Genomic DNA, 24,392 nt, shown 5'->3' on the forward strand with positions numbered 1-24,392 from the left:
AGGTAATAATTCAGAATGAGTACCATGAGGTAATAATTCAGAATGAGTACCATAATGTAATAATTCAGAAATTAATGCAGAGTGAATGAATTCAGAATGAGTACCATAAGATAATAATTCAAAAAAGTGGTATGGTCGTAAACCAGCTACTCTGGTGGTTCCTTTGGGCTCCGATTGCCGGTCTCTTCAAGTCCACATTCAACCAGAACATGTAAACCATTACAACCATATCACTTGACTGAATTATCATATTAAGGTACTCATTTAATATTTAATGTCTTTTAATTTGTTTTATTATAACTTTTCCACTAAGATTTAGTTAAATAACAAAATGAAAGATATAACTTGTAAAGTTCAACGTCAGGTTAGTTCTTTTTTTATATGTGAGCTCAATTAAAACTATATATTACTTAACAATTAAAATGCTGTAAAATAACAATTTATGGTGAATTAATTATTAACCATTATACAATATACATTTATTTTAAGTTAAATTTATTTGATCCATTTGTTATAATTTTAAATAAACCGTTCTGAACTTATCTTAACTTTAAAACAGACACTTATAGCAAGTATATTAGTCGATGTAGGACATGTCACAATCTCTCAAAAGGATATCACTACACCAAAAATAATAAAAGGCAATCCAGCAATCAGCTAATAGCCGGAGGAAATCCTTCCCAGCCTACCCGCCCCACTAAATCCCAAATTAAGCGAATCTCTAATCTTGGCTTTGAAACATTTAATTAAAACGTGAAAAGAAGACTTGAGGTAGTTATTTTAGTTAAATCGAGCAACATTAAAAAAAAGTAGCTAAAATTGGAAAAGTGCATTTAAAACAGAAAACAGATTTAGCGTTTGTAGGAGAAAAAACTAATAGGAGAAATACTTAACTTTCATAATTTGTTACCACTAATTTTGTCACTACACTAATTATCGGCTTAGTACCATTTGAAGACTGCTAGAAATTCTTTTCTGCGTTAAGAATGGATTCATATGTAGTATTGATCTCAGTTTTTGACAAAATTTGAAAAAAAAAAACGTTGTTTTTTTGTTTACGACATACAAATTTAATAGGTTTAACTTCTTATTATCCTAAGATGGACAGTTTAGATAAATGTAGGCAAAGAATGGTCAATAAACGACTGATATAACAGAATAAATAATCTGCCACAGCCGAACACGACCCGGGCCCGGGAGTTAGAAGCACAGTGTCTTGCCCATTTAACGCTCCGGTAAGTAGGACTTAGCCAGGAATAAATTCTCGATAATAGTCTCAGAGAGCACGAAGTTTACAGTTCACTCTTGAATAATGCAGCGAAAAGATATACGAGGGCAGAGAGAGCTCTAACTATATTCAGTCGTGGCCCTACGCTATTCGTCTACCGTACATTAACAGCAAGCAAGACCTGTCAAAGCCATGCGTCGAACATCGACGAACCGATCACAAGGTCAGAACCGAGAGAGTGAATCTGAATATCAAGAGTGGGCGTCTGATGAAAATTCATGTAAGCTTTCAAGACATCATCTTTCCCTTTCATCACGAATGATATTAGTGTCGGTAACTACACTCATGACTTAGAAACAGGTTTATTAAAAGGTTACAACAACAAGAGCAAGTGTATATTAGATAAGTATCAGGCTTTACTCCAAAAACTAGCCTTGAGTGTTCGGCTACACCAAATAAGAAGTAATAATCCTTCGTGAACCATCTTGATACTTTTTTTTTATGTCCCACTTCCCGGTCATTTCTGATATTTGGAGGGTTATCTACAGGTTACCACCCTATTCTAACCGTGGTGGAGGGTCAAGTTTTCATTTCGTAGGACCGCCACAGAAATATAATTCGAGTACCTAGCTATTGTCACAAGCCAGTCCAAGTTGGTGCTTTAACTGGCTCAGCTGCGAATGGCCAAACCTTTTTGCAACCAATCATTACCTCTAAGATCATGAACAATTTAGACTGATTCATTTTTTTTTCTCTCAAGATCTTCATTTAAACGTTCCCTTGATATAAAAATATATTTACAAAATGATCTGTAGTCATAGGAGAGCCAGAGAGGTGAGGAGACTGAGAGCAGAGGCCCCCTCCACTCCTAAAGAAAAAGAAAGTTTAATTTTTTTTTTTAATTATATATCATATCCTCCATATTTATTATTCTAAAGAAAATTAGTAGTTTGTAGTCATACTGAGGTGTGTTTTCTGTTTTCTCCCAAAAGTCTACCAGGGATGCTGCAATCGAATGCTGCTTATATTATAAAAACTATATAGCAAGAGCAAAAATATATACAGTGCATTTCTGTATTTATTTTTCTTATTTTCCTATACACTCAACCGTTCTAAGGATATGGTGTTCACATTTTTTAATAATTTTTTTTAGCTCAACAAGAATGCCATGAATTTTTTATTTTCGCCAAAAGGTTAATTTGGAGAAAAAAGTCTAGAAACATCTGCAATGGACAATCCCAAAGTTAGTACAATGGTACCATCCATAGAATATGTCAAATACAAAATAATTTTTTTGTTCTGAGAGATATGCCACTGTTCAAGCAAAGCGGTTGATATACTGCAATTTGAATTATTATATTGATGGGTAATTTGAAAAATGTAATTGCAAAGATTTGGATTCTGTAATAACAAACTGGGTAAGCACATTACAAACATGAAAGATAAAATAGATAACAGTTATAAAAAATATGTTATATATAAAATAAATTACAAAAAAATACACAAAACGATATTAGTATTTTTAAAAAATCAGTATATGGACCAAAATAGATAATAGCAATTGGGGGCGGAATTAGGCTAAACCCTTTTATATAAATAAAATTAGTACAGTCAATTTATAAGTAACTGGCAATTAACAGAGGTAGACTAGGAAAAAAGCATTACAAAATTTCAGTTAAATATATTAATAATACATTCTGTTAAATACTATATGATTCAACATATCTTGAAACCTAATACTTCAAATGATCATGAAAATTAATGTTCTAATATATTCGGCTAAAAAACAGTATTAAAGCGGTATGTATGCACTTTTTCCTAAAATAAATCCCTTATACTTATAAGGGATTTATATATAGAATTGATGAAAATGGCAATAAAAATGGTTCTTGTGTTCTGAATTTAGCTGTTTGATAATAGAGGGGTTCAAATGCACTAAATTAATACTTTGTTGACTGAGACCTTAATATAATTATCTGTTTACATGAATGTCGATTAAAAGAGGTTTCACTGTATTAGTTATTCGGTTTTGTTAGTAATAATTAGTCATATAATTTTTTTTTTCAGATTGAAAATTTGAATGCGCAAGCACTCAATAACACTCGGAAAGCAGAAAAAGAATTAGTTTTCTTTAATCGGGTCCCCAAAGTTGGCAGCCAGACGTTCATGGAACTGCTAAGGCATTTGGCGATGAAGAATGACTTCGGGTTTCACAGAGATCACATTCAGAGAGTGGAAACCATCAGATTAGCTCCAGCAGAACAGGTAAAGAACAGGAGCATTGAGGACAACTTTTTACATCTGTATGTAAGACATTAACTAACATAAATTAAAAATGTTTTCAATTTAATTTGAACTGTTTTGGGGAAAAATGATAGTTGAACTGGATATTCCATCCATCTTTAGTAAAAATGATTACACCATTAGGATATATAATGGGTTTTCTAGTGTTCTCCATATCCTAAAAACAAGTCCAAAAATCATACAAGCACTTAAAAAATATAATTTGTGGTGATAAATTTAATATTTTGCTTTTAAATTTGTTCTACTATTTTATATTGGCTGTTGAACTTTTGTAGATTCTTTCAAAATCTTTAAGTAAATATAATTGAACTCCTCAGGACCTTTTGCTATACATGACCTTCTCAGCCAGAGCCAGGATCATTCTCCTCTAACTTTAGTTGAAATCATTGATAATAGTCCTGATGGAAAATTCTTTATCAATTATGAGCTATTTAAGTTTATGAAAACACTAAATATGAATGTAGATAAAAGAAACAATGTATTGTAAGGGCAAATGTGCCCTTCCGAATAAAAGTATACTTAGTATTTTTTATTTAAAGCATGTAACACCTCTAACAATTGGTCTTGGGGATAGTTATCCTTACCGCTGAGTAAAGTAAAAACATCTTGGAGATCTAGACAACTGTATCACTTTGAGATAAAACAATTTTGTACTATCGCCAAATTGATAAAATTGTGAACATAGTATCCTTTATTTTCAACCTATTGTACTTTCATAAATATTTTTGGTTTTACAAAATACTGATCTGTAAACTCAAATCTGTACCAGAAAATTCAAAAAAGGTTTTGTTCTCCCAAAAAAACAATTTTCTTTATGAAATAATGCTTAAAATTTAATTCATTTAACAACTATAAGCAATAAATTTCACTCAATTCATCACTTGAATTTTTCCTTTAAAAATTATTTCATTGACTTATTGAAAGAATATTAAACCATTTCAATTATCTTCTAGTAGATTTTCATCTATATCTCTTTATATTTGGTTATAAGTTGCAGATATCTTTTTATGATTACTAGTTTCCAAGATAACTCATTATTTTTTTAACATTTCAGTTTCATAAACTTGAAGGAATCAATTATGACCTAGTTGCATTTAATACTTTTCCATTCTAAAATATCATTCATTTTTATCTTTTTAGTTGGGCCTTGCAGCAATGATCAACAGCTATTCAACCCCTTCAGTATATGTCAAGCATATCTGCTTCATCAATTTTACACAGTAAGAAACAAAGTTTGTTATTTTTATAAGCACATTAATTCTATTTCGCTTATGAGAATATTGTAACTTTATAAATGGTAAAGTAGCTCACTATCCTCCTTTTCAATTTTATTTCATTAATCCAAATGACCTTTCATTAATCCTTGGCCCCTTCATCCACTTGAAGTATTTGCTGTTTATTACGACTTTGATTTTATAGACTCATTTATGTTATATTTATTTTTTTGTAGAATGTTAACTAACATGCCATACCAAAATATACTATTTAATTATATTTTCTGTTAATCATAAACCTCCTATTTATGGAACTTTATTTACTTTTATGATCCAGTCACTCTTTATGTGTTCCTTTCACATACATTAAATAAAGTGAATATATATTTTTTTTATAGTTTCCATAAGTAGGTCAGAATTGGGGTAACACATTCTTTTCTGTTCCTATTAGTTAACATAAGCTTCTTCACAGATAATTTGTTGGAATAGATATTTTTTTCTGTTCCTCAAGAAGAATTTGCTAAGAACATATTTTCAGTGCTCTGTTCTTACATAATCATAAAAAGTCCCAAATCATTCTATTTAGGATTTTTCTAAAAGTAAGACTTGGAACTGCTATTCAAAGTCTTATATTTATCCACAGATATATTTAGTAATTCAGAATAACTGGATTGCAATATTTAAAGGATTCAAATAATTTTATAAAAAATATTTTATTTCAAAATTTAAATATTTTTCGGTGTTCCAAGACATCTATATTATTATTAAAAATAATATTTGTAAGCCAAACTAATTTATCTTTCTTTGCAAATCAGATACAGTCTGCCAGAACCTATTTATGTGAACTTGGTACGTGATCCAGTAGAACGTGTGATCTCTTGGTACTATTACGTCCGAGCACCGTGGTACTATGTAGAAAGGAAGCAGGCATTCCCAGACATACCTCTTCCAGACCCTCTTTGGCTTAAAAAGGTAAATCTTTAAAATATTAATTATTTTATTTATTTATAATTAAACAATAATAATAGGGAGACAGTTTATCTTTATAATTATTATATTCAACAAAATAACAAAAACGTTTATTTTCAGGATTTTGAAACATGCGTACTTCGTGGAGACAGAGAATGCCAGTACATCGAAGGTGAGACCAGGGAAGGAATCGGTGATCACAGAAGGCAATCTCTCTTTTTCTGCGGTCACGGAGATGCTTGCACGTAAGTTTAATTAATTAGACTGATAGATATTTATTTTTATTTAAAATTTAGCATAATTATTTCTTTTAATTACTAACACAACAATATAATTATAAAAAATAAATAAACATAAAAAAATTATGAATAATATAAAAAGGAAAAGAAATTCTCCAAAGTACTTAGGTCCTCCTATGTCCAGTACCAGACATAACTTCCTCATTTCTATCAGGTACACAATTACCTATATTTTAAGGTCAATGGTTTATACTTTGCCAGCTATTTTTCAAATACAGGCATGTCAAGAAAATTACTATTGCATGAGTGAAAGTAATAGATGGAATTTAAAAAAATTGGGACTAAACTATTTTTACGCTAATCTCCAAGAAGTTTCTTCGCAATCAGATAGACACAGGATCAATTTTTTTGCCTTGACGTCAGTAATGTAAAAGGAAAGAGGAAATTCACGATTTACAGGAAATTTATTTCATAAAGTTTTTCTACCTTTAGTAGAAAGGAAAAAATCAATAGCCACTGCTTTAGAATAATTTTAATTTGAATATTATAAAAAAAAAAAAAATTGAAGATTATAGAAAACCAAACATATAGTTTACCATCACTCCCTTTTTCTGTGGTCAAATAGATAGTAACTAAAAGTATATTAAACTGATTGTAACTATACTAAAAAAAAAAATCATGTATAATTAAATTACTATTTTAGTATTCATGGAATTTATGATATTTTTATTTATTTTTTTTTTAATACAGTGTTAAGAGATTTTAAGAATTACTAGAAAATTTGTATTTTACAGTCCATTTAACACAGTCGGAGCACTTCAACGAGCTAAAAGAGCAGTGGAAAGGCATTATGCTGTTGTTGGAGTTTTAGAAGACCTTAATTCAACCCTCACTGTCTTAGAACATTACATTCCCAGATTTTTTAGAGGAGCTTCAAAGATTTATAACGGTAATGTTTCATTATAGATAGTAGTTTACAATTAAAACTTTAAAACATTTAGATAAAAAATATTTAACAAAAGAAGACACTTGTTGATATTTTGATTTCTATTCTATTTGATATTCTAACATTCATTTACAATAAAAATAATAATCAAGGCAAATTGTTTGAAGGAGCAGTCAGAAATAAAACATACAACAAAGATCAAATGCAAATTATACAAGACAAAAACCAGGAAACTTCAGAGGGTGATTCTTCACCTCAATTGTGACTAAAATGTTTCTAATTATCATCCAATTTTTATCTTTTTCAAAGAAAATTAAATTTCTTAAAGACCCCTCAACTCAGTCTTTGTTCACATCTCACCCATTTCTTTTTATTTAGTATTTTGATTATAATAATCAGTGAGCTTTATAATATTTCCAGTAATTGCACAACATTTTTGTATTATATTATTTGAAATACAATACATATATGCTTATCTTGCCATCATATAATGCTCACTAGTAATTTCAATATAATATTAAATAAAAAGAAATGCAATGTGTACTTCAGGGTACCTGAAGATGGGGCGATGACCTGAAACCGTTATGATTTAATTATAGAGTTCTGAATAAAGAATGCTCAGGAGGGAAGATATTTTCACTACACCCAGCTAGGTATATACAACTAGGTAATATACATTGGCTATCGCTTATGCGTAGTGACCTTCATTATAACAACATATCAGTTGTAGTAACCAATATTCCTAACCAGGAATTTTCAGAACCTTTCTACTTTATTTTTATTAATGCAGTACCAACCATGGTTATTATGACTAATGGTCAAATAAAGCGATTTATTAATGTTTGGTATCAATAATTTAGTTTAAAAAATCCTCTTTCACATTTCCATGATGGGCTTAGTTATGGGTTATAACAATGATTGGTTGGTTATAATGACAAAATATGCCCATTCCCAAGGAGATCATTATTAATGATATCCAGTATTAATAGCTTTTTTAAAAAAAAAAAAAAACCTACAAAGGTGAAGGGGTTCTGAATCTGCTAATGATATATTTTATTTTTTCATGATTCCCTATGTAATCCTGCTTTGTTTATCCTTTTTTCAACTATTCTTGTATCTTACACTCCATAGACCTAATTAAGGCCCCACATGTCATTACACAATGAAAGAGTATATTAGTCAGCTGTGAGTTTCATTTCTAATCAGCAGTATTAATAATGTTATCTGTTAAATGGGTATATATGTTTGTAATAATGATACATATATTAGTTGTATTCTTAAAGCAGCAAGATAATAACAATACTTTGTTCATTAAAAAATATGAATCAGTTTTATTTTTTCTACAGCAAATAGAATCAGCCGCTGAGATTATCAAAATCATTAGTGTATAATATTAAATTTTATTTTAAGCAATCACTCTACAACCAGCAGCAATAACAACAAAATAAATTTCTTGTTTACAGAGGAACTGGAACGCTTCAGAAAGATAAATCGTAACAACTTCAAACCACCAGTAAGTGAAGAAGTCAAAGACATTGTACGTCGTAATTTCACGAGGGAAGTAGAGTTCTACCATTTCTGCCGACAAAGGTTACACAGACAACTGCTCGCTTTAAAACTGCCAGAAACATATCGTTAATACTTTACTGTCAGCAAACTACAATTATGTCTTGTTGAGCAGAAGGATATGCTCAGATTCGAGCAAGATTTAATAAGTACATTATGTGTTGTTTTGTTCATAAAGAAAATATCCAATATCAATATGTTATTTAACAAAACATCGTTCCAATTAATGTACTTAAATTTAACTATACTGAAATCAGTATTTTAAAAAAATAATGAAACAAAATTATACTACTATTATAAACATATCTTGCCATCATATAATGTAAGATCAGTCTATAGTGTATTGATAAACTTATTTGTAACCTTCTTTTTTATTCTTGTTTAACTAAAGTGACATATTGAATTCATTTTAATATAAATAGACACTTATAATCTGTTTCAAATAGTTAAATAATCAAGTTCTAGAAAAAGAGAACTGAAAGTAAATTTATATAAATCTGAAACTACAAGTTCCTTTAATTCATGAGAGTTTTGAAGGCAATTTTGGTCAAAAGATAGAAACTTCTTTAATTTTGAACATGTAGAAAGTACCATTTTTGCACTATTAGTGAAGAATAAATCATTTATAAAATTGTAATAAATAATTTTGAATTGTCTTTAACATAAAATTATTGCATATTTAGATAAATTTGTTGAATGTTGTTGTTGTTGTTTTTCTTTTTAAACTGTAGATAGTTAGTAAGGAAGAATCATTCAACGATAACGGTTACTCGCCGATTTATTTTGTAAAAATATTGTTTTCTTTTCTCTATTGTTCGGTGTCAAAGTAATTTAAGTGACACTAATTCAATATTTATTTTTAAAAGTTTTAAAAGTTTACACAGTACTTTTGAACAAAGAGGAAACATGTAAATATTTTGATTACCAGACAAAATAATGTTCATAAAAAATTTTAAAAATAAAAAAAAATTAAATTCATCACATTCAATTTTATTTATAAATAATTTAGAATTAGTTTTGTGAAATTTTGTGATATTTATTGTTAAATAATTTTGTAATGTACATAGTATATAAATTTATGTAAAATATGATACAATAAATATTTATAAAATGAAGTTGAATCATCTGTTCGTAATCTTTTCTTTTCCTTGCCCATATAAAGAATTGGTTATCACAATACAGCTCACAAGAACACTGAATGTTTCGAACACAAAAAAGATAATAAAACAAGGTGATGGAAAAGAATACATTTTATATTAAAAATAAGTCTTTATTATAAATGTTCAAATATATACATTTTTAATCTTCTCTATACCTTCATACAAAAATATCTATAATATAATATAATTGACTAACTTTTATTATTACAATACTTTATCTTATGGAAATCAAACAAGAAAGCATTTAGTTATTCTTAAAGTTTGGTTTTCTTTTTTCAGTGAATGCACTCATCCCCTCTTTTCTATCCTCCTGAAATATAATTTGAAGTTAATAAAAAGACAATTCCTTGTTGTGTCATGAGATGGTTTGATTATGGAATACCAATAAAATTTTTAACTAAAGTTTTAAATAAATTGTGAAAATAATGCTTCAATAACTATAACAATTATTATTTTCACTAGCACAGTAACCTTTAATAATTTTCTAAAACACATATTTGTAATATTCAAATTGAGACGATTTCAATTATAAATTTAAAATAAAGAGTATTACCGTAGCAAATGTAGCATAGAAAGTCGACCTTTCAAACCGTAAGCCCTCCTGAAGACTTGTTTCAAATGCTGAAAAGATATTAATAAATATTGAAATAATTAAAATAGTAAGTATACAACAATTCCCAAAAATACTTATAATTATTATTTACAAACTAGATAATTATTTTAAACTGAATTGGCCACCTGCTAAAAACTTCAAAAATATTCTCATGTATTTTTCCGGAACAATAACAATTAAAAGTTTCAAAAAAGGTTTAAATATTTTCAGTATTTAATGTTTCAGATTTTTGTTTATACTTGTAAATATGTGTATTTGCAGAAATTGTACCTTTTCATTTATTATTTTTAGTTTAATTGTATTTGATTTTTTATCATTTTTTTAATTAACTATCAGAAGTTAGTCACCTTATATTTTATGATATAACATATGGTTTTATTTTATTTTGTTCTAATCTTATTTTATATATTCTGTTAATTATTATTGTTCATTTTTATCTTTTTAAATTCATTATTTTAATTATATTTTATAATCTCATTTTAATTCTGTATTTTACTCTAAGGCTCGAAAGCCTAATTTTGATGCCTGTATATTATTCTAAAGGGGTCGATCCGAGAATATTAAAAAATATATATAAAATTTAGGATGGTTTATAGACTATTTTATACAATACTTAAACATGTGAACTGCCAATAATGAGATAATTTGTTTATGTTATTGTCTATGATGCTAATTATGAGTTATCACTCAGTTTGAGTTAATTTCTAGAACACTGTTGATAGTCTATTTATTTGCCATATTTTTGAAGCGATGATGAAATTGGTAGTATGCCAATCTAAATATGGGATAGTCAAAAATAACTCAGGAAAAGTACTTCAGCAGTCAACAATAAAAAATAATACTGAATCAATAATATATGGTATTCTTACCAACATTCACTGCTTGTTTGCAAAGTTGTACAATTAAAGGAGAATGCTGAGCGATACGTTCCCCAAGTTTTACAGTTTCAGCTACTAGCTGGTCAGCAGGGAAAACTTTGCTAACCAAACCTGGAAAAAAATAGAACAATTGAACCTCAATGACAAATAGTCCAGTCAAATTATTCCAACAATTCTTGGATGATTATAAAAATTGAGGTGTTTTCAGTTTTTTTATACGTAACCTGGATTGGTGGTAATAATTTAATTTAAATTATATAATTTTTGAGACCAATTCAAAATTTACTGCTGTAACACTTACTGAGATAAGAATTCTCTAAATTTTAAGATTTTTTTTCCCCCAAAATAAGAAAAGTTCAAAGTTTAAGGTAGGTACTAGTAGAAACTAAATAGTGAATGATTCAACAAAGAATGAAATAATAACGTATGTATGTAATATTTTTCTTAAAAGTTTTTGTTTTTTAAATCTGAAGTTTAGGTTAGCAACCCGGCAATCTAACAAAGATTCCACGAAGCCACCCATTAGCCAAAAATTAAATGCAATATATGCATTACTTAGACAATTGTATCTGCTTAAATATCATATATTGTTGGTATTTGATAAATGGTTAGTTTGCTAACTATAAGGGAACCACAGAAAAATGTTCAAAAATTTGAATTTTTTCCTATTATTCTCAACCTGACCCAGGTGGCTGATCAGACCAATACTGTTGGATATATTTAAAAAATTTAGCAGTTTTCCAAGATGGCTGTGAGTTCTGGTGGTAGGGAGAATTGAGCAAACCTGAGTTTTTCAACATTGCACCAACCCAGTCATCAAATCAAAAAACTGAAAACACTCGAATTTTTTAAACAGTTATGAAAATATGATGAGATAAACAAATTATCTATACTTAAATCAACCTTATACATAAAAATTTAATTTCCACTTATATTTTTTGCCATGCTGTGTGTAACACTGCATCTCTGTTTATCATAAAAATATAAGAATTTACCCATTTTTTCAGCTTCCTGAGCAGTGATGATATCAGCGGAAAGGCACATTTCCATAGCTTTGCTTTTACCGCAGCTTCTTGCTATTCTTTGTGTGCCACCCACACCAGGGATAGTTCCAACCTTTACTTCTAGTTGGCCAAACATTGCTTTATCTCCAGCATAAATAATATCGCACATTAATGCTAACTCACAACCACCACCAAACTAAAAAATAAATTATATGAGACAGATTTTAAAACTGATAGAATGCAAGTACTGAGGAGCATGCCAACAAGAAAAAACAAGCCTGGAATAGAGAAGAATGATAAAACTTTTGAAAGAAACTTAAGTGATGCAAAATTACAGAAATTAATTTCAGAGAAAAATTTCTTTTAAAAAAATAGATAAATACAGTGTTAAATATAAGTATAACATTATTATAGATATCTATATAATAAAATCGGACTGTGTCTCTAACATCTCATTCAACACAAAAGAATAATTAGGGACCACTCAACCATTGACTCATGATAATGCCAATAAAGTTACAATTATGGTGATATCCCTGGGCTGTTTATGTGCAACAAAGCAGATTTAAATAAATTCGGACTCTAAGCAGTTTATAAAAAATCATCTTTTCAAATAACTCAAAAAATATGAATCTCCTGGAAAATTCTGACCACTTATTTGAAAGATAATGAAATAATACAAAACTAAAATAAACTAAATTGGACCAGTTAGCAAAGATTTGTACTTTGGATCCATATGTATTTTGTAAATATTCTGTTCATGTCTCCATGAAAACCTATTTTATCTTTATCATAACACACAAAAGAATAAATATTTAGCACTCAATCATTCCTCGAAAACGGCTCAAACGATCGTGACTAAAGACCAATAATAAAGATCAGGTCTTGTCCTCATAAAACAGGGCTTAAATGACGAATTTTAAATAAAAACTTCCGCTAAAGTACCTCTAATTTGTTTATTTGATATAATTAATCATTTCATATTTTCATTAGCAATGAAAACGGAAAAATACAAACTATGAAAGGATTTGATAACCAACTTAATTTTCAATTCTAAAACACAATTCCGGAAATAAGTGTTGAAATGAAAACGTACTATACACCGTTGGAAAGCTAAAGATTTCAGAAAAACAAAAATTTAACATAGGAAGTCGAAAAAGGTAGCTGAGAATGACGAAAACCGCATGAAGATCTGTTCTAAGAAGAGTATGAATGGCGGACCCAGATCAGTTTTTCTATTATGCCCGTCTGACACTGTTGTCATGTCGACATAGTTATGAAATTAAATTATTAAATTTTGAATTTCCATTGAACAATAGTTGAGCCTTTCAGTTACGATGGCTATCTCCATAATATCATAGAATTTTCTATACCGACTCAATATAATAGTTTACAACGATAACCAGAGGTGTAGTGGGGCGGAAATGCGTGGGGGCAGCCTACCCACTCAGCTTTTTCCAAAAATAAACGATCCGTGTTGTTTCTTGAGTTATAATTCAACAATGGATGCATGGGTTTCAACGATCTTAAATAGCAGTTAAATAAATACACACTGACTTCAAGGCTAAAAATCGGTGAGGACTTCGGAAACCTCCTTGTAAAGGGGGGGGGGGAGCATTCTGGATCGCCCGATATTATTTAATTCTCAGAAGATGGTAAGCGTTTCCACACTAGAAAATTTACCACCACTGATGATAACTAATAATAAATAAATAAACATAGCATATAATAAGTGAATAATATAAAAATATCTTTTCTGGAAAGAGCGAGGATTAATTTGAATTAAAACTAGGGAGAGGGGGGTGCTAAGAGAAAGTTGTGTGATGCTCATACCGAACCAGATTTGCTTTTTCGAGTGCTCAGGCAGCTGCCACCCCTTGTAACGCGCTCAGATATTTGTTTTCTTTTATGACCTAGATCGCCTCAACAAACACCAGAAAATATGGAAGCATAATTAAACAAATATTCAGTTACTTATTTAATACAAATGCAACGAAAAATGGTGGAACTTACAGCATAACCGTTAACTGCAGCGATCAGAGGTTTCTTGCACTTAATTATATCAGACCATTCTTCCAATAGGCCATTTTTCACATTCCCGGAATACGTCGAATTTAACATTACATCTTTGATATCAGCACCTTATAATGAAAATAGAATAATATTAGTTAATATGAAAATAATATAATATTAGTATGCGCTTGGACGGCTGAGGATTTTATGTCAGACTTCTATCCAGAGAGTTGGATAAGAAAAGAAAAACTTCTAAAAGGAAAGGAAAGGAAAGAGTTCTACAAGGACCATAAGACCATCAGCGGTCGAACGAGGTTCTACAGCAGCTGTTATGGATCTCTGTTATCAAATTATTTTTATCTTAAAAATTCAGAGATTTTTAAATAAACATTTATTTTTGAATAAATATTAGTTTAATGTTTATTTTTTGAAAAAAAAAATTGTTGGTAAGCTAAAAGTAATAAATATCCAGATGCGGTCCAAGAAAAAAAACTCAAATAGTCATGTTCTTTGACCGCACCCTGATATTTATTACTTTTATTATCACAAACGGTCAATCATCGATCTTCCACTACCATATACTAATGCATATGGAATGGCAAACTGCATGATAGTTACCATCATGGTAGTAATATCGCACTAGGTCCGAAGTGAGAGTTGACAGTACACGTAGCGGGAGTGATGTTACTACAGTGAATCTGTTATACGAATATGAGGGGGTACCAAAAATTCTTCGTATAAGTGAATATTTCGTGTAAGTGAATACGTAATACATATGTATTATGGATGTATATTTTTGAGAATTTTTTTCTCGTACTTAGTAGGTACATATAAGTATGTTGTATGCAGTTGAAAGAAAAACAATTATTTATTGTATAAAAATTTAATTTATGTTTAATCCGAATTTTTGACAAACAAATAGCGTTATGTTTGTTTCATGTTGTTTTGGCTAAATAAATCATTCTTTCGCATTCTGTTAAGGTGTTAGATTCCTTCTCGATAATTTCTAAGAATTTTTCTTTTTTCTTTGCCCATTTTTTAATCTAACTGTTCGAATTTTTTTCTTGTCATCCATGCCTTTGTGTTGTAGTCGTAGTCAGCTGGGAAAGTCCGTACGCCTTTGAAACATCGGGGTTTCTGTGATTTTCCAATCACGAGGGGTCGAATTTTGTTTGTTCCATCAGCATTCGTTGTTCAAAGCACCGTTATTCGTTATTTGCTTTTCTTTCCTCCGAAGCAGGGGTCGTTCTTCTCAGCCAATGGCTTGGAGAGCAACAAGTTAAAGAATAGTCCAGTTTCATCGGTGTTAAAAATGTCGCGTGAGGCGTAGTCCTTTACGATCGTCGGTAGGACCTCTTTTTTCCAATGCTTAACCGACGAGACATCAACACTACCGGATTCGCCGCAGACACTCCGACCAGTAATCCCATGACTTAATTTGAACTTCTGAAGCCATCCTATAGTTGTTTTGAAGTCTCCACTAACGTTTAGTTTTTTAGGAAATTCCAGGGCCTTTTCCTAGAGCAATGGTCCACTTATTGGGATACTGTCTGCCCGTTTTTGCTGAAAACAAATCTTTTCCTAATCGACGCACTGGCCACCTTGCGTTCGAGCTCTTTTTGCACAGCTTAGGCCAGCCCTAATAAAGTTGCCTTCTATCTCCTCTCTTTTCTGAACAATTGCTGCGAGGGTCGACAACGGAAGTTTAAGTGAGACTTCACTGTATCACTATAAAACCAATTTTCACAATGACAGATAATTTCGCAGCCACTCCAGATAATTTCCCTTTCTTCTCCTTTCTATGACTAAAAATATCCAGAGCCTATTTATCGAAAAATTAATATTTTTAAAGATACACAGAACTATTTCGATATATTTGAAAATTACCTATATGCTCGACATTCACATGCTCACGCTAGAAAAGCACAGAAAGGAAGGCAGATGAAGATAAGTTTTACTTATTTCAAAACTTTAAAGGAAATAGTTTAACTGATTGTATAAATTATTTTTACCTGCCACAAATGACTTTTCACTCCCTGTTACCACAATTGCCCTAATGGTTTCATCTTTGTCCATGGCATGTATTGCATCAGCTAATTCCGTAGCCAAAATATTGTCTAAAGCGTTTAATGCTTTCGGCCTATTTAGTGTAATCAGTCCAATATTTTTTTCCTCTCCTTTTCTATCAGTCAGAATATACCGATAACTGGTAGCAGCTGCACCTACAGGAACAACGCAGCCAAAAAATTAAATCAATATTTTTACTTTTAAATAAAATAGATAAAATAATAATAGGCTAACTTGCAAATCTTTTTGCTGTTTGATGAAGAGCTCCTAAGGATGATATTTTATTTAAATTAAAAATGAACCTGGCGCTGTTTAAGGCCATAGTTAAAACTTCTTTGAAACAAAAAATTGATAAACAACGATGATATGTCAACAAGAGCTGAAACAGGACTAACCTGCTAGCGGGAGAGGCTATTCGGTTGATAATATATGATAATATGTGACCTTGGGATTTCTTTGTGATAAAGGTGCTGCTATCCGCTGCCCAAATATGCGCAAGCGTATAAGATGGGTTATTTGGATTGGCTCGTACGAGCTGGCCTGAATTTGTGTTCGACCCGTTCAAAGTCAATGTTCGAGCACAAATCAAAGAGTATTCTACGAAGTTAATATTCTTTTAGAACTTCCAACAAATAAAAATTTTATATATTAATTTTCACATAATTTGTAGATTTCCTCTCTCTATATATATAAATATTTGTTACTTATATATTTTTAATGTATATTTGTATCTCTATCACAATTTTTATCCATTATTATTTTAAAGGCACATTGGGTTAAAAAAAAATATGAAAGAGAAAGGGGAAAGGATAGAAAAGGAGGGGGAAAATTATGAAAAATAGAAATATAGAGAGAGAAATACTTTATTTATCTATGGTGCCTAAATACATCAGGTTGCTATCTTATTAAGGGGGCCATTCGAGCCATGGCGAACTCAGACATACGCGAGCATGTGGATGGGTGGCTTGGCTTGGTTGGCCTAGGCTCGTTGCCGAGCCGTCGAGAGTCGGTTTTTGGACACAGATCAAAGGGGTTCGTGAGGGCGCTCGTGTAGCATCTCCACCATTGTTCTATGTCTAGCTGCAACTGAGAGCTGTTACGAGGTTAAAGGTGTTTGTTCGTACTTTTTATAATAAGTTTTAAATTTAATCTTATTAATTTTCCTTTAATTTTCTTTTTTTGTAATAAAAATAATACAATCCAAGTGCAATGGCTGAAACCACTAGTACGTCCGCCATGCTTGCCTCTCTGAATAACACTGACATGTGGATGGTCCGCACTTTGTTTGCCGAGCATTTGTACGAGCCTCCGATCCATGGCGAGCGGCCAACATGTGGATCCACCTTTAAGGGGTTCATCAGATCAAAGGGGTTCGTGAGGGCGCTCGTGTAGCGTCTCCACCATTGTTCTTTGTCTAGTTGCAACTGAGAGCTGTCACTTTTCATATGTTGTTTAAGTACACAATATGCACTAAAATAACATATTTCTTAACTAAATACATCGTTTAATAACATTTATAAACAATTGAAATTCTTACAATAAATAAAAAATGACTTGCACCACTTTCAGTCCGACAGGCTGAAATAACTGAATAACACTGACGTGTGGATGGATGGTCCGCACTTTGTTTGCCGAGCATTTGTACGAGCCTCCGATCCATGGCGAGCGGCCAACATGTGGATCCACCTTTACACAGCATACTTATCAATCCGTAATCAGACATATATAAATTACACATACATGGTATAATCAGAAAAAAAGAGATACAATAATAAAAGAAACAAGGAGCAAATGAGAGAAAAGAATAAAGAAAAGTGGCACGCAGAAATGATCAGAAGATATTGGGAGAGAAGAGAATTATTAAAGGTCCAATTATGGAAGGTGGCATTATTTCACTGGTTCATTATAATGTGGAATTTCATCTGCAATATTACACTTCAGTTTTTCTTTTTTAATTTTATAGTATTGAAATTGTCCAAATATGTAATCATATACATTTATCATCAAATATGCAGAATAATAATAAGCTTATTGCACCTAATTAGTCTGATTTGAAAAGATATTCAATCAGTTGTTTAAAAATTCATACAAACTATTCAATTGCATAAAAATAAGTGTCTTGGTCCTAACTTAGGGCCACTCTTTTGTTCTCTTAAATATAAATGCATGATAAAATCGATGTGGAACTTTCTTGTACCTGCATTTCTCATTTCTACAAATTGCTGCTCTTCATGAAAACTGGCATATCTAATATATCATAAAATGTTTAGCTTTTATTTTGAAGTGAACGTATTGCAAAGATATTACTGTAGACAAGTGCTCCTTCTAAAGACAGTCCCGAAGCAAGCAGGGTTGTCAAAAAGTAACCAAAGTTTATGGAATATGTCAAATACAAAATAAAATATATATACATATATTTTTTTATCAGATGTGCCACTATTGAAGTTAAGAATTAATTATTTTTATTTTTTTTTATTATAAATTTAAGAGTGTAAAATGATAAAAAACAAGTTTATTCAAAACACTTTTATTAAAGAATTGATGGTAAACCTAAGTTTGAACTACACCTCCCATTAGCAAGTTTAACCTAATAAAATCATATCATATATTGAATTGAGGTTGTTATCTAAATTGAATAAAGGTTATCCTTGCTTTGTTTTCAGCCCTGATGAAGGCATAGAATGTCTGAAGGGATGAAAACATTGGCACAAATAAATAAGTTTTACTTATATGTGTAACATTACTGACCACACCCCCGACCATCTTCTATCTACAAAATCTATTCATATACACTAATTGTAATTCTTCAGTAAGGCAGAAACTTATCATCTTCATCACTATACTGGGAGGGCATCTTCAGCACAGGATAAAACTTTCCACACTATTTTACAATAACTTTAACATCCTTATCTTGTCTCTTCTCTAAAACAGAACCCAAATGAGAATCGAATCCACAACGTTCTGAACCAAGCATTCTAGGACCCTCACCCTCGAAAGGGCGCAGAATTTATTGTATCTTTAGCATAGATTTGACAAAAAAAGGACATCAAGCTTGGACAAATTAAAATGTTATCTTTCCCCATTTTAACTATTTTATAAAATTTTATGTTGGAACATATAATTTATGATTAATCAAATCAATATTGTATTTGTTTCACATTGAGTGGAAACTTGACTGGTGTCTAATCTGTATTTAGATTATCTTACTTGCTTGTTGCTTCATTTTTGTTTCTTGATTCATTGCATTTCTGCCTCACTTTTTCCTTTCCTCTGACTGAACCTAACTTTACTTACTCTTAGATCATAATTGATAATTAATAAAACTAAAATGGTTACTTTAAGTTAGAGCACTCAGATATGTGTGACAATGCATTATACTAAGGGAGAGAAGATTTTCAATTGTTTTACAAAATGAATATATTACTGAGGCAGTTTTATGATGTAATAAATTATGGTTAAGGGTGTGATCCTGAAACAGTAATTAAAAGATTGAATTGATACTAAAAAAATGCAATTTCTTTCAGAAAATCCTAAAATTATTTAATAATTATAAATATCAATCTGTGCAGTAACCCAAAAAAATGTGCAATATAAAACCAGTATCAATAGAACATTCTTTTTATGATTTGAATTACCAGCCAGGTTTGAGTGAAATTGAAGCTAGTGAATAATATATATATTTGCAACAAAAATCCAATCTCTAATTATCATAACCCTCAATAACACTGATTTTTTTTTTTTTTTTTTTTGGCTAATGTCGGAATGTCAAGATTTATGTCCTCCACAAAATAAATATTGACTGACCCAGGTGGGATTCAAAACCACAATGTTCTGAACCAAGCACTCCATGTTCGGACATCACGTTCTCTAGTTAACTGGATATTTTAATTTTGGGTAAAAGGAAAAGACATTTTTTAAAAAATAGAATTTATTATAAATGTTCAAAAATATACATTGCAAGTCTTCTCTACATCTTCATGCAAAAATATTTGGAATAGAATATATGTAATCAAATAACATTTATTAATATTACAATACTTTACCTTCTCCAAATCAAATAAGTATGTATTTAGTTATTTTTAAAGTTGGGTTTTCTTTTTTCAGTGAATGCACTCATTCCCTCTTTTCTATCCTCCTGAAATAGAATTTGAAGTCAATTAAAGGCCTATAACAACTGTACTTGGCTAGCATCACAAGATGGTTTAATCATGGGATACCATTCAAAGTTTTACTAAAGTCTTAAATAACTTATGAAAATAATGCTTCAAAATTTTAAATTGTAACAATCATTATGTTCACTAACACAGTAACTTAATATTTTTTTAAAACAATAATTTAAATTAAATTTAAATTTTTAAGCAGGGCAATTACCCTGATATTATAGCATGGAGATCTCAACATAATAAAGTGAATTCCTCAATCACCGGATATTAATTATATAGAATATCAATCTTTTTTTATGGATTATGACAGCATATAAAATTTTAAGTCATCCAGATCAGATACTTTTTTGATCCGATAAATACTAAAGGTGCTAACTGCAAATAACCATAACAAATGTTTACGGTGTTCGATGATTTGTGTGGAAATAAAGCGGAAAATTAAAAAAAGATAAATAACAAAACTGTTTTAAAATTCCTCTTAAAATACAAATTTATTACGATAATTTGCATTTCCTCAAATGAACGAAAAAAGCAAAATAGCTGTCAAAATGATAACATTATAATAAACAAATTCCATAATTATGATGATGAATTTTCTTATTCTGAAATTGAATTCTAAAATGATTTTGTTCTTTAGCTTAGATCAATTTTCCACACATTTGTGCACAAATCGCCAAAAAATGTAAGGGAGAGCATATCTCACTGTACATGCTCACCCCCCCTTAACAATTTTTGGTATTTTGTTATAATTTTACTGGGTCAGAACAGTAGTCTATCTTTTGAGAGCACTGTTACTTTTCTAGCCTTTGAATTCTTCTCCAGCACATCTAATTCTGGCATTTCAAGTGGGATAGGATGACTTTTTATTACAGATTCTCATAGTTAGTCAAATTTTCTGATAAGTTTATCTTTATGAATCCAATAGGTTATTAAAGCATAAGTAACAAAAAACCGCAGACAATTTTTTTGACAATTAAGTTTTTTTAATATTGAGTTGAAAGAGTCAGACAACTAATGCGACATGTTTGTAGGTCAAGTTAAATTATAAATTTAAAAATAAAGAGTATTACCGTAGCAAATGTAGCATAGAAAGTCTTCCTTTCAAACCGTAAGCCCTCCTGAAGACTTGTTTCAAATGCTGAAAAGATTCAATAAATATAGAAATAATTAAAATAGTAAGTATAGAACGATTTTCCTAAAAAATAATCATTATTCACAATATAAAATACTTATATAATTTTAAATGGCTACATGGAAGATATGAAATTTAGAATACCAAGTCCATTAACTTGCAATACTTTGTCATGTTGACTGCCAACAACAAGATAACTTTTAGAAATATCGTTGATTAACTATGTATAATTAATTAAAGGAAGATGGTCTTAATATGGTCAAAAAACAGCTCAAATAGTATAAAAACTATTTATTGAGAGCCAATGTTTTGCCCCACTTTGCAGGGCTTCATCCAAGCTTCATTAAGATACAAAAAACTAAAAATATTATTAACATAATAAAAACATAAGATAACATGAAATATAAAGAATTACCATAACTATGGTAGAATGTAAAAAATTAAATAAAAATGAGAAAATTACATTAAAGAAAAAAGAAATAAGATGTACAAACATTGCTATAACCATAAAGAGGAATAAAATAACAAATATTAGATATGGAATGAACAGGTGGAGAAATAACAATCTAAGTTATTATTCTTTATGTCATCTATCATTCTATGTCTATTATTTATTATTGTATTCCTGTTTTTTATTTATATTTATCTGGAGGTGAAAAGATGGCTCTCAATAAATAGTTTCTTACTAATTGAGATGCTTTTTGACTGCAACCAGGTCATTTACCCAGGTCATTATGATAAATTTTAGTTTGTACTATTGTCTATAATGTCAAATACAAGTTATCTCATAGTTTGAGTTATTATCAAGGACACTGATAAGTTATTTCCTAGTTTATTTAATAACCAATTTTGTGCAACTATGATGAAATTCATAGTATTTCAAAGTAAATCTAAGGTGTCTCAGAATAAGTATCTCAGGAGTCAACATGTTAATAAATAATAATATTGAATCCAAAATATACCACTACATACCAACATTCACTGATTCTTTGCAAAGTTGTACAATTAAAGGAGAATGCCTAGCAATACGTTCCCCAAGTTTCACAGTTTCAGCGACTAGCTGGTCGGCAGGGAAAACTCTGCTAACCAAACCTGGAAAAAAATATAAAAATCAAGCCTAAATATGATTATAAACTTCATTACGCATTTTCTAAACTGAAATCAATCTTAAATAAAAAAAATGAATTTCATATATTTTAGGGATCAGTAAAAAATTCAAATTAATCAAATTTTCATCTTGAGACTCACAAGTAGGATATGTACCATATTCTTAAAAATATAAACAAATTGTGGGTTTTGTAGTAATAAAAGAACATTCTTTTCGGAAAAAAAGAATTTTCTGGATATGTAAAGTACAAAATATTCTCCATTGAATTTGTCCCTTTTACAGAGCACAGATGATATATTTTTAACCTTATGGGTAACACTATCTTTGATTATCATAAAAATTTTACCCATTTTTTCAGCTTCTTGGGCAGTGATCTGATCACCGGTAAGGCATATTTCCATAGCTTTACTTTTACCACAACTTCTTGCAATTCTCTGAGTGCCGCCAGCCCCAGGGATAGTTCCAATTATTATTTCTGGTTGGCCAAACTTTGCTTTATCTCCAGCATAAATAATATCACACATCATTGCTAACTCACAACCTCCACCAAGCTGAAAAATAAATTTAGCTGAGACAAAGTGTTAAACATATTTACAAAATATAACTTACATTAAACAGTAATAAAATGATAATTTGATCTCATTTGCAAAAACATTGTTTTTAAATGTTAAAATACGAAGTTTGATGTTTACTAGTAATTATAACATTCAATATCCTCTCATTTGAAAATAATTTTCAGGGATATGTGGAAGATCATATAAATATAAAATATAGCATCATATAAAGATTTGATGAAGATTTGTAATCAGAATATGAGTTTTTATTTCTGCTTAAGCTTACCCAATTAGGTAAGTATTGTTATTCTAAGTACTGTTCACAACAGTAATTTGCCTGTTTTTATTCTAGACAACCTTCCTCTCCCTTCTTAGCTCTAAGATCGAATTTATAAGTTTCCTAGAATTTAAGTATCATCCCAAATCTCGTTTTGGACACATTTTTTTATTAAATTTCCTCTACCCGTTAGATTAAAATTTACACTCATTATTAATATAAAATGTGTTCTTCAAAAACAAAAGTAGAAATAAAAATAAATTATGAAGTGATTTGAAAGCTCAGAGTTTAGCTGACCCCAAAATATCCCAGATTAATACCATATAGAGGTCAACCTATTATTTTAAATTGCCATGTGTTTATTGTTGACCATAGGTTCATGGTAAGGACTAGAAAGATGGAATCAGTGGAATAATCAGAAATACAAATAAGTAAATAAAGTAAGTTTCATTTATTTGTGTACATTATTACTCCACTCACCACCTCCCCTTCCCAGCATCTTTTCACATTTTAAATAATCATAATATTAATGAGATTAATCTCAACATATATTCTGGCGAAGATGGTATGTGTTCCAACGTACATAATATTAAATAGAATGTTTATACAATGCTATGTTTAAATAATGTTGTTTTTGTATATTGTGAAAAGCTGTCAATAGGAATCTTTTTATACAAATTAAGAGGAGGTCCGAAAAATAATTATTAACTTGTGTATTTTTTAAAAATAATAAATAAATATTTTATTGTAGCACAAATGCATCGACATTACTTTTATGATCTATATTTTTGAAAAATCATCACATGGTTTAAACAACTTATTGATATAAAGGTCATTTAGATTATTAATTGGATAATAAATAATAATAATTTTCAGTATTCAACCTGTTTGTAAGGGTTTAATTCTCTCTCTCTCTCTCTCTCTCTCTCTCTCTCTCTCTCTCTCTCTCTCTCTCTC

General features: G+C 30.1%; 3 protein-coding genes across 3 annotated transcripts in view; 1 reads left to right on the forward strand and 2 right to left on the reverse strand.

Annotated features, from left to right (window-relative positions):
- Window positions 1-9,503, forward strand: part of pip (heparan sulfate 2-O-sulfotransferase pipe) — a 211,671-nt gene extending 202,168 nt beyond the window's left edge. The window contains exons 4-9 of the mRNA XM_014425013.3: window positions 3,296-3,493; window positions 4,673-4,752; window positions 5,562-5,718; window positions 5,836-5,960; window positions 6,749-6,903; window positions 8,364-9,503. Coding sequence (XP_014280499.2) covers window positions 3,296-3,493; window positions 4,673-4,752; window positions 5,562-5,718; window positions 5,836-5,960; window positions 6,749-6,903; window positions 8,364-8,539 — 891 coding nt within the window. The 3' untranslated portion in view covers window positions 8,540-9,503. The remainder of the gene's footprint in view (window positions 1-3,295; window positions 3,494-4,672; window positions 4,753-5,561; window positions 5,719-5,835; window positions 5,961-6,748; window positions 6,904-8,363) is intronic.
- Window positions 9,504-9,728: 225 nt separating this feature from the next.
- Window positions 9,729-16,603, reverse strand: LOC106683511 (probable enoyl-CoA hydratase, mitochondrial). Its single transcript, XM_014425018.3, has 7 exons — window positions 16,436-16,603; window positions 16,147-16,356; window positions 14,135-14,262; window positions 12,113-12,317; window positions 11,109-11,228; window positions 10,180-10,247; window positions 9,729-9,936 (listed from the first exon to the last, which is right to left on the reverse strand). Exons 1-7 carry the CDS (start codon window positions 16,521-16,523, stop codon window positions 9,871-9,873), a joined length of 885 nt encoding a protein of 294 aa, XP_014280504.1. The 5' UTR covers window positions 16,524-16,603; the 3' UTR covers window positions 9,729-9,870.
- A 960-nt stretch (window positions 16,604-17,563) lies between these two features.
- Window positions 17,564-24,392, reverse strand: part of LOC106683503 (probable enoyl-CoA hydratase, mitochondrial) — an 11,765-nt gene continuing 4,936 nt past the window's right edge. The window contains exons 4-7 of the mRNA XM_014425007.3: window positions 22,951-23,155; window positions 22,469-22,588; window positions 21,435-21,502; window positions 17,564-20,336 (exon numbers count right to left, since the gene is read on the reverse strand). Of these exons, the coding sequence (XP_014280493.1) occupies window positions 20,271-20,336; window positions 21,435-21,502; window positions 22,469-22,588; window positions 22,951-23,155 (459 nt within the window). The 3' untranslated portion in view covers window positions 17,564-20,270. The remainder of the gene's footprint in view (window positions 20,337-21,434; window positions 21,503-22,468; window positions 22,589-22,950; window positions 23,156-24,392) is intronic.

The sequence above is a fragment of the Halyomorpha halys genome, unplaced genomic scaffold (genome assembly GCF_000696795.3).
Source record: "Halyomorpha halys isolate HHAL.00 unplaced genomic scaffold, Hhal_1.1 Scaffold490.1, whole genome shotgun sequence".
Classification (NCBI taxonomy): domain Eukaryota; kingdom Metazoa; phylum Arthropoda; class Insecta; order Hemiptera; family Pentatomidae; genus Halyomorpha; species Halyomorpha halys.

Bases quoted from the DNA above. Each gene is read 5' to 3' on its own strand.
- LOC106683511 (XM_014425018.3), bottom strand. From the start codon at position 16,523: ATGGCCTTAAACAGCGCCAGGTTCATTTTTAATTTAAATAAAATATCA. The intron at 10,248-11,108 runs GTAAGAATACCA...ATATCTTTTCAG, and splicing joins CAAACAAGCAGTGAATGTTG to CATTTGAAACAAGTCTTCAG. The intron at 9,937-10,179 runs GTAATACTCTTT...ATTATATTTCAG, and splicing joins TCTATGCTACATTTGCTACG to GAGGATAGAAAAGAGGGGAT.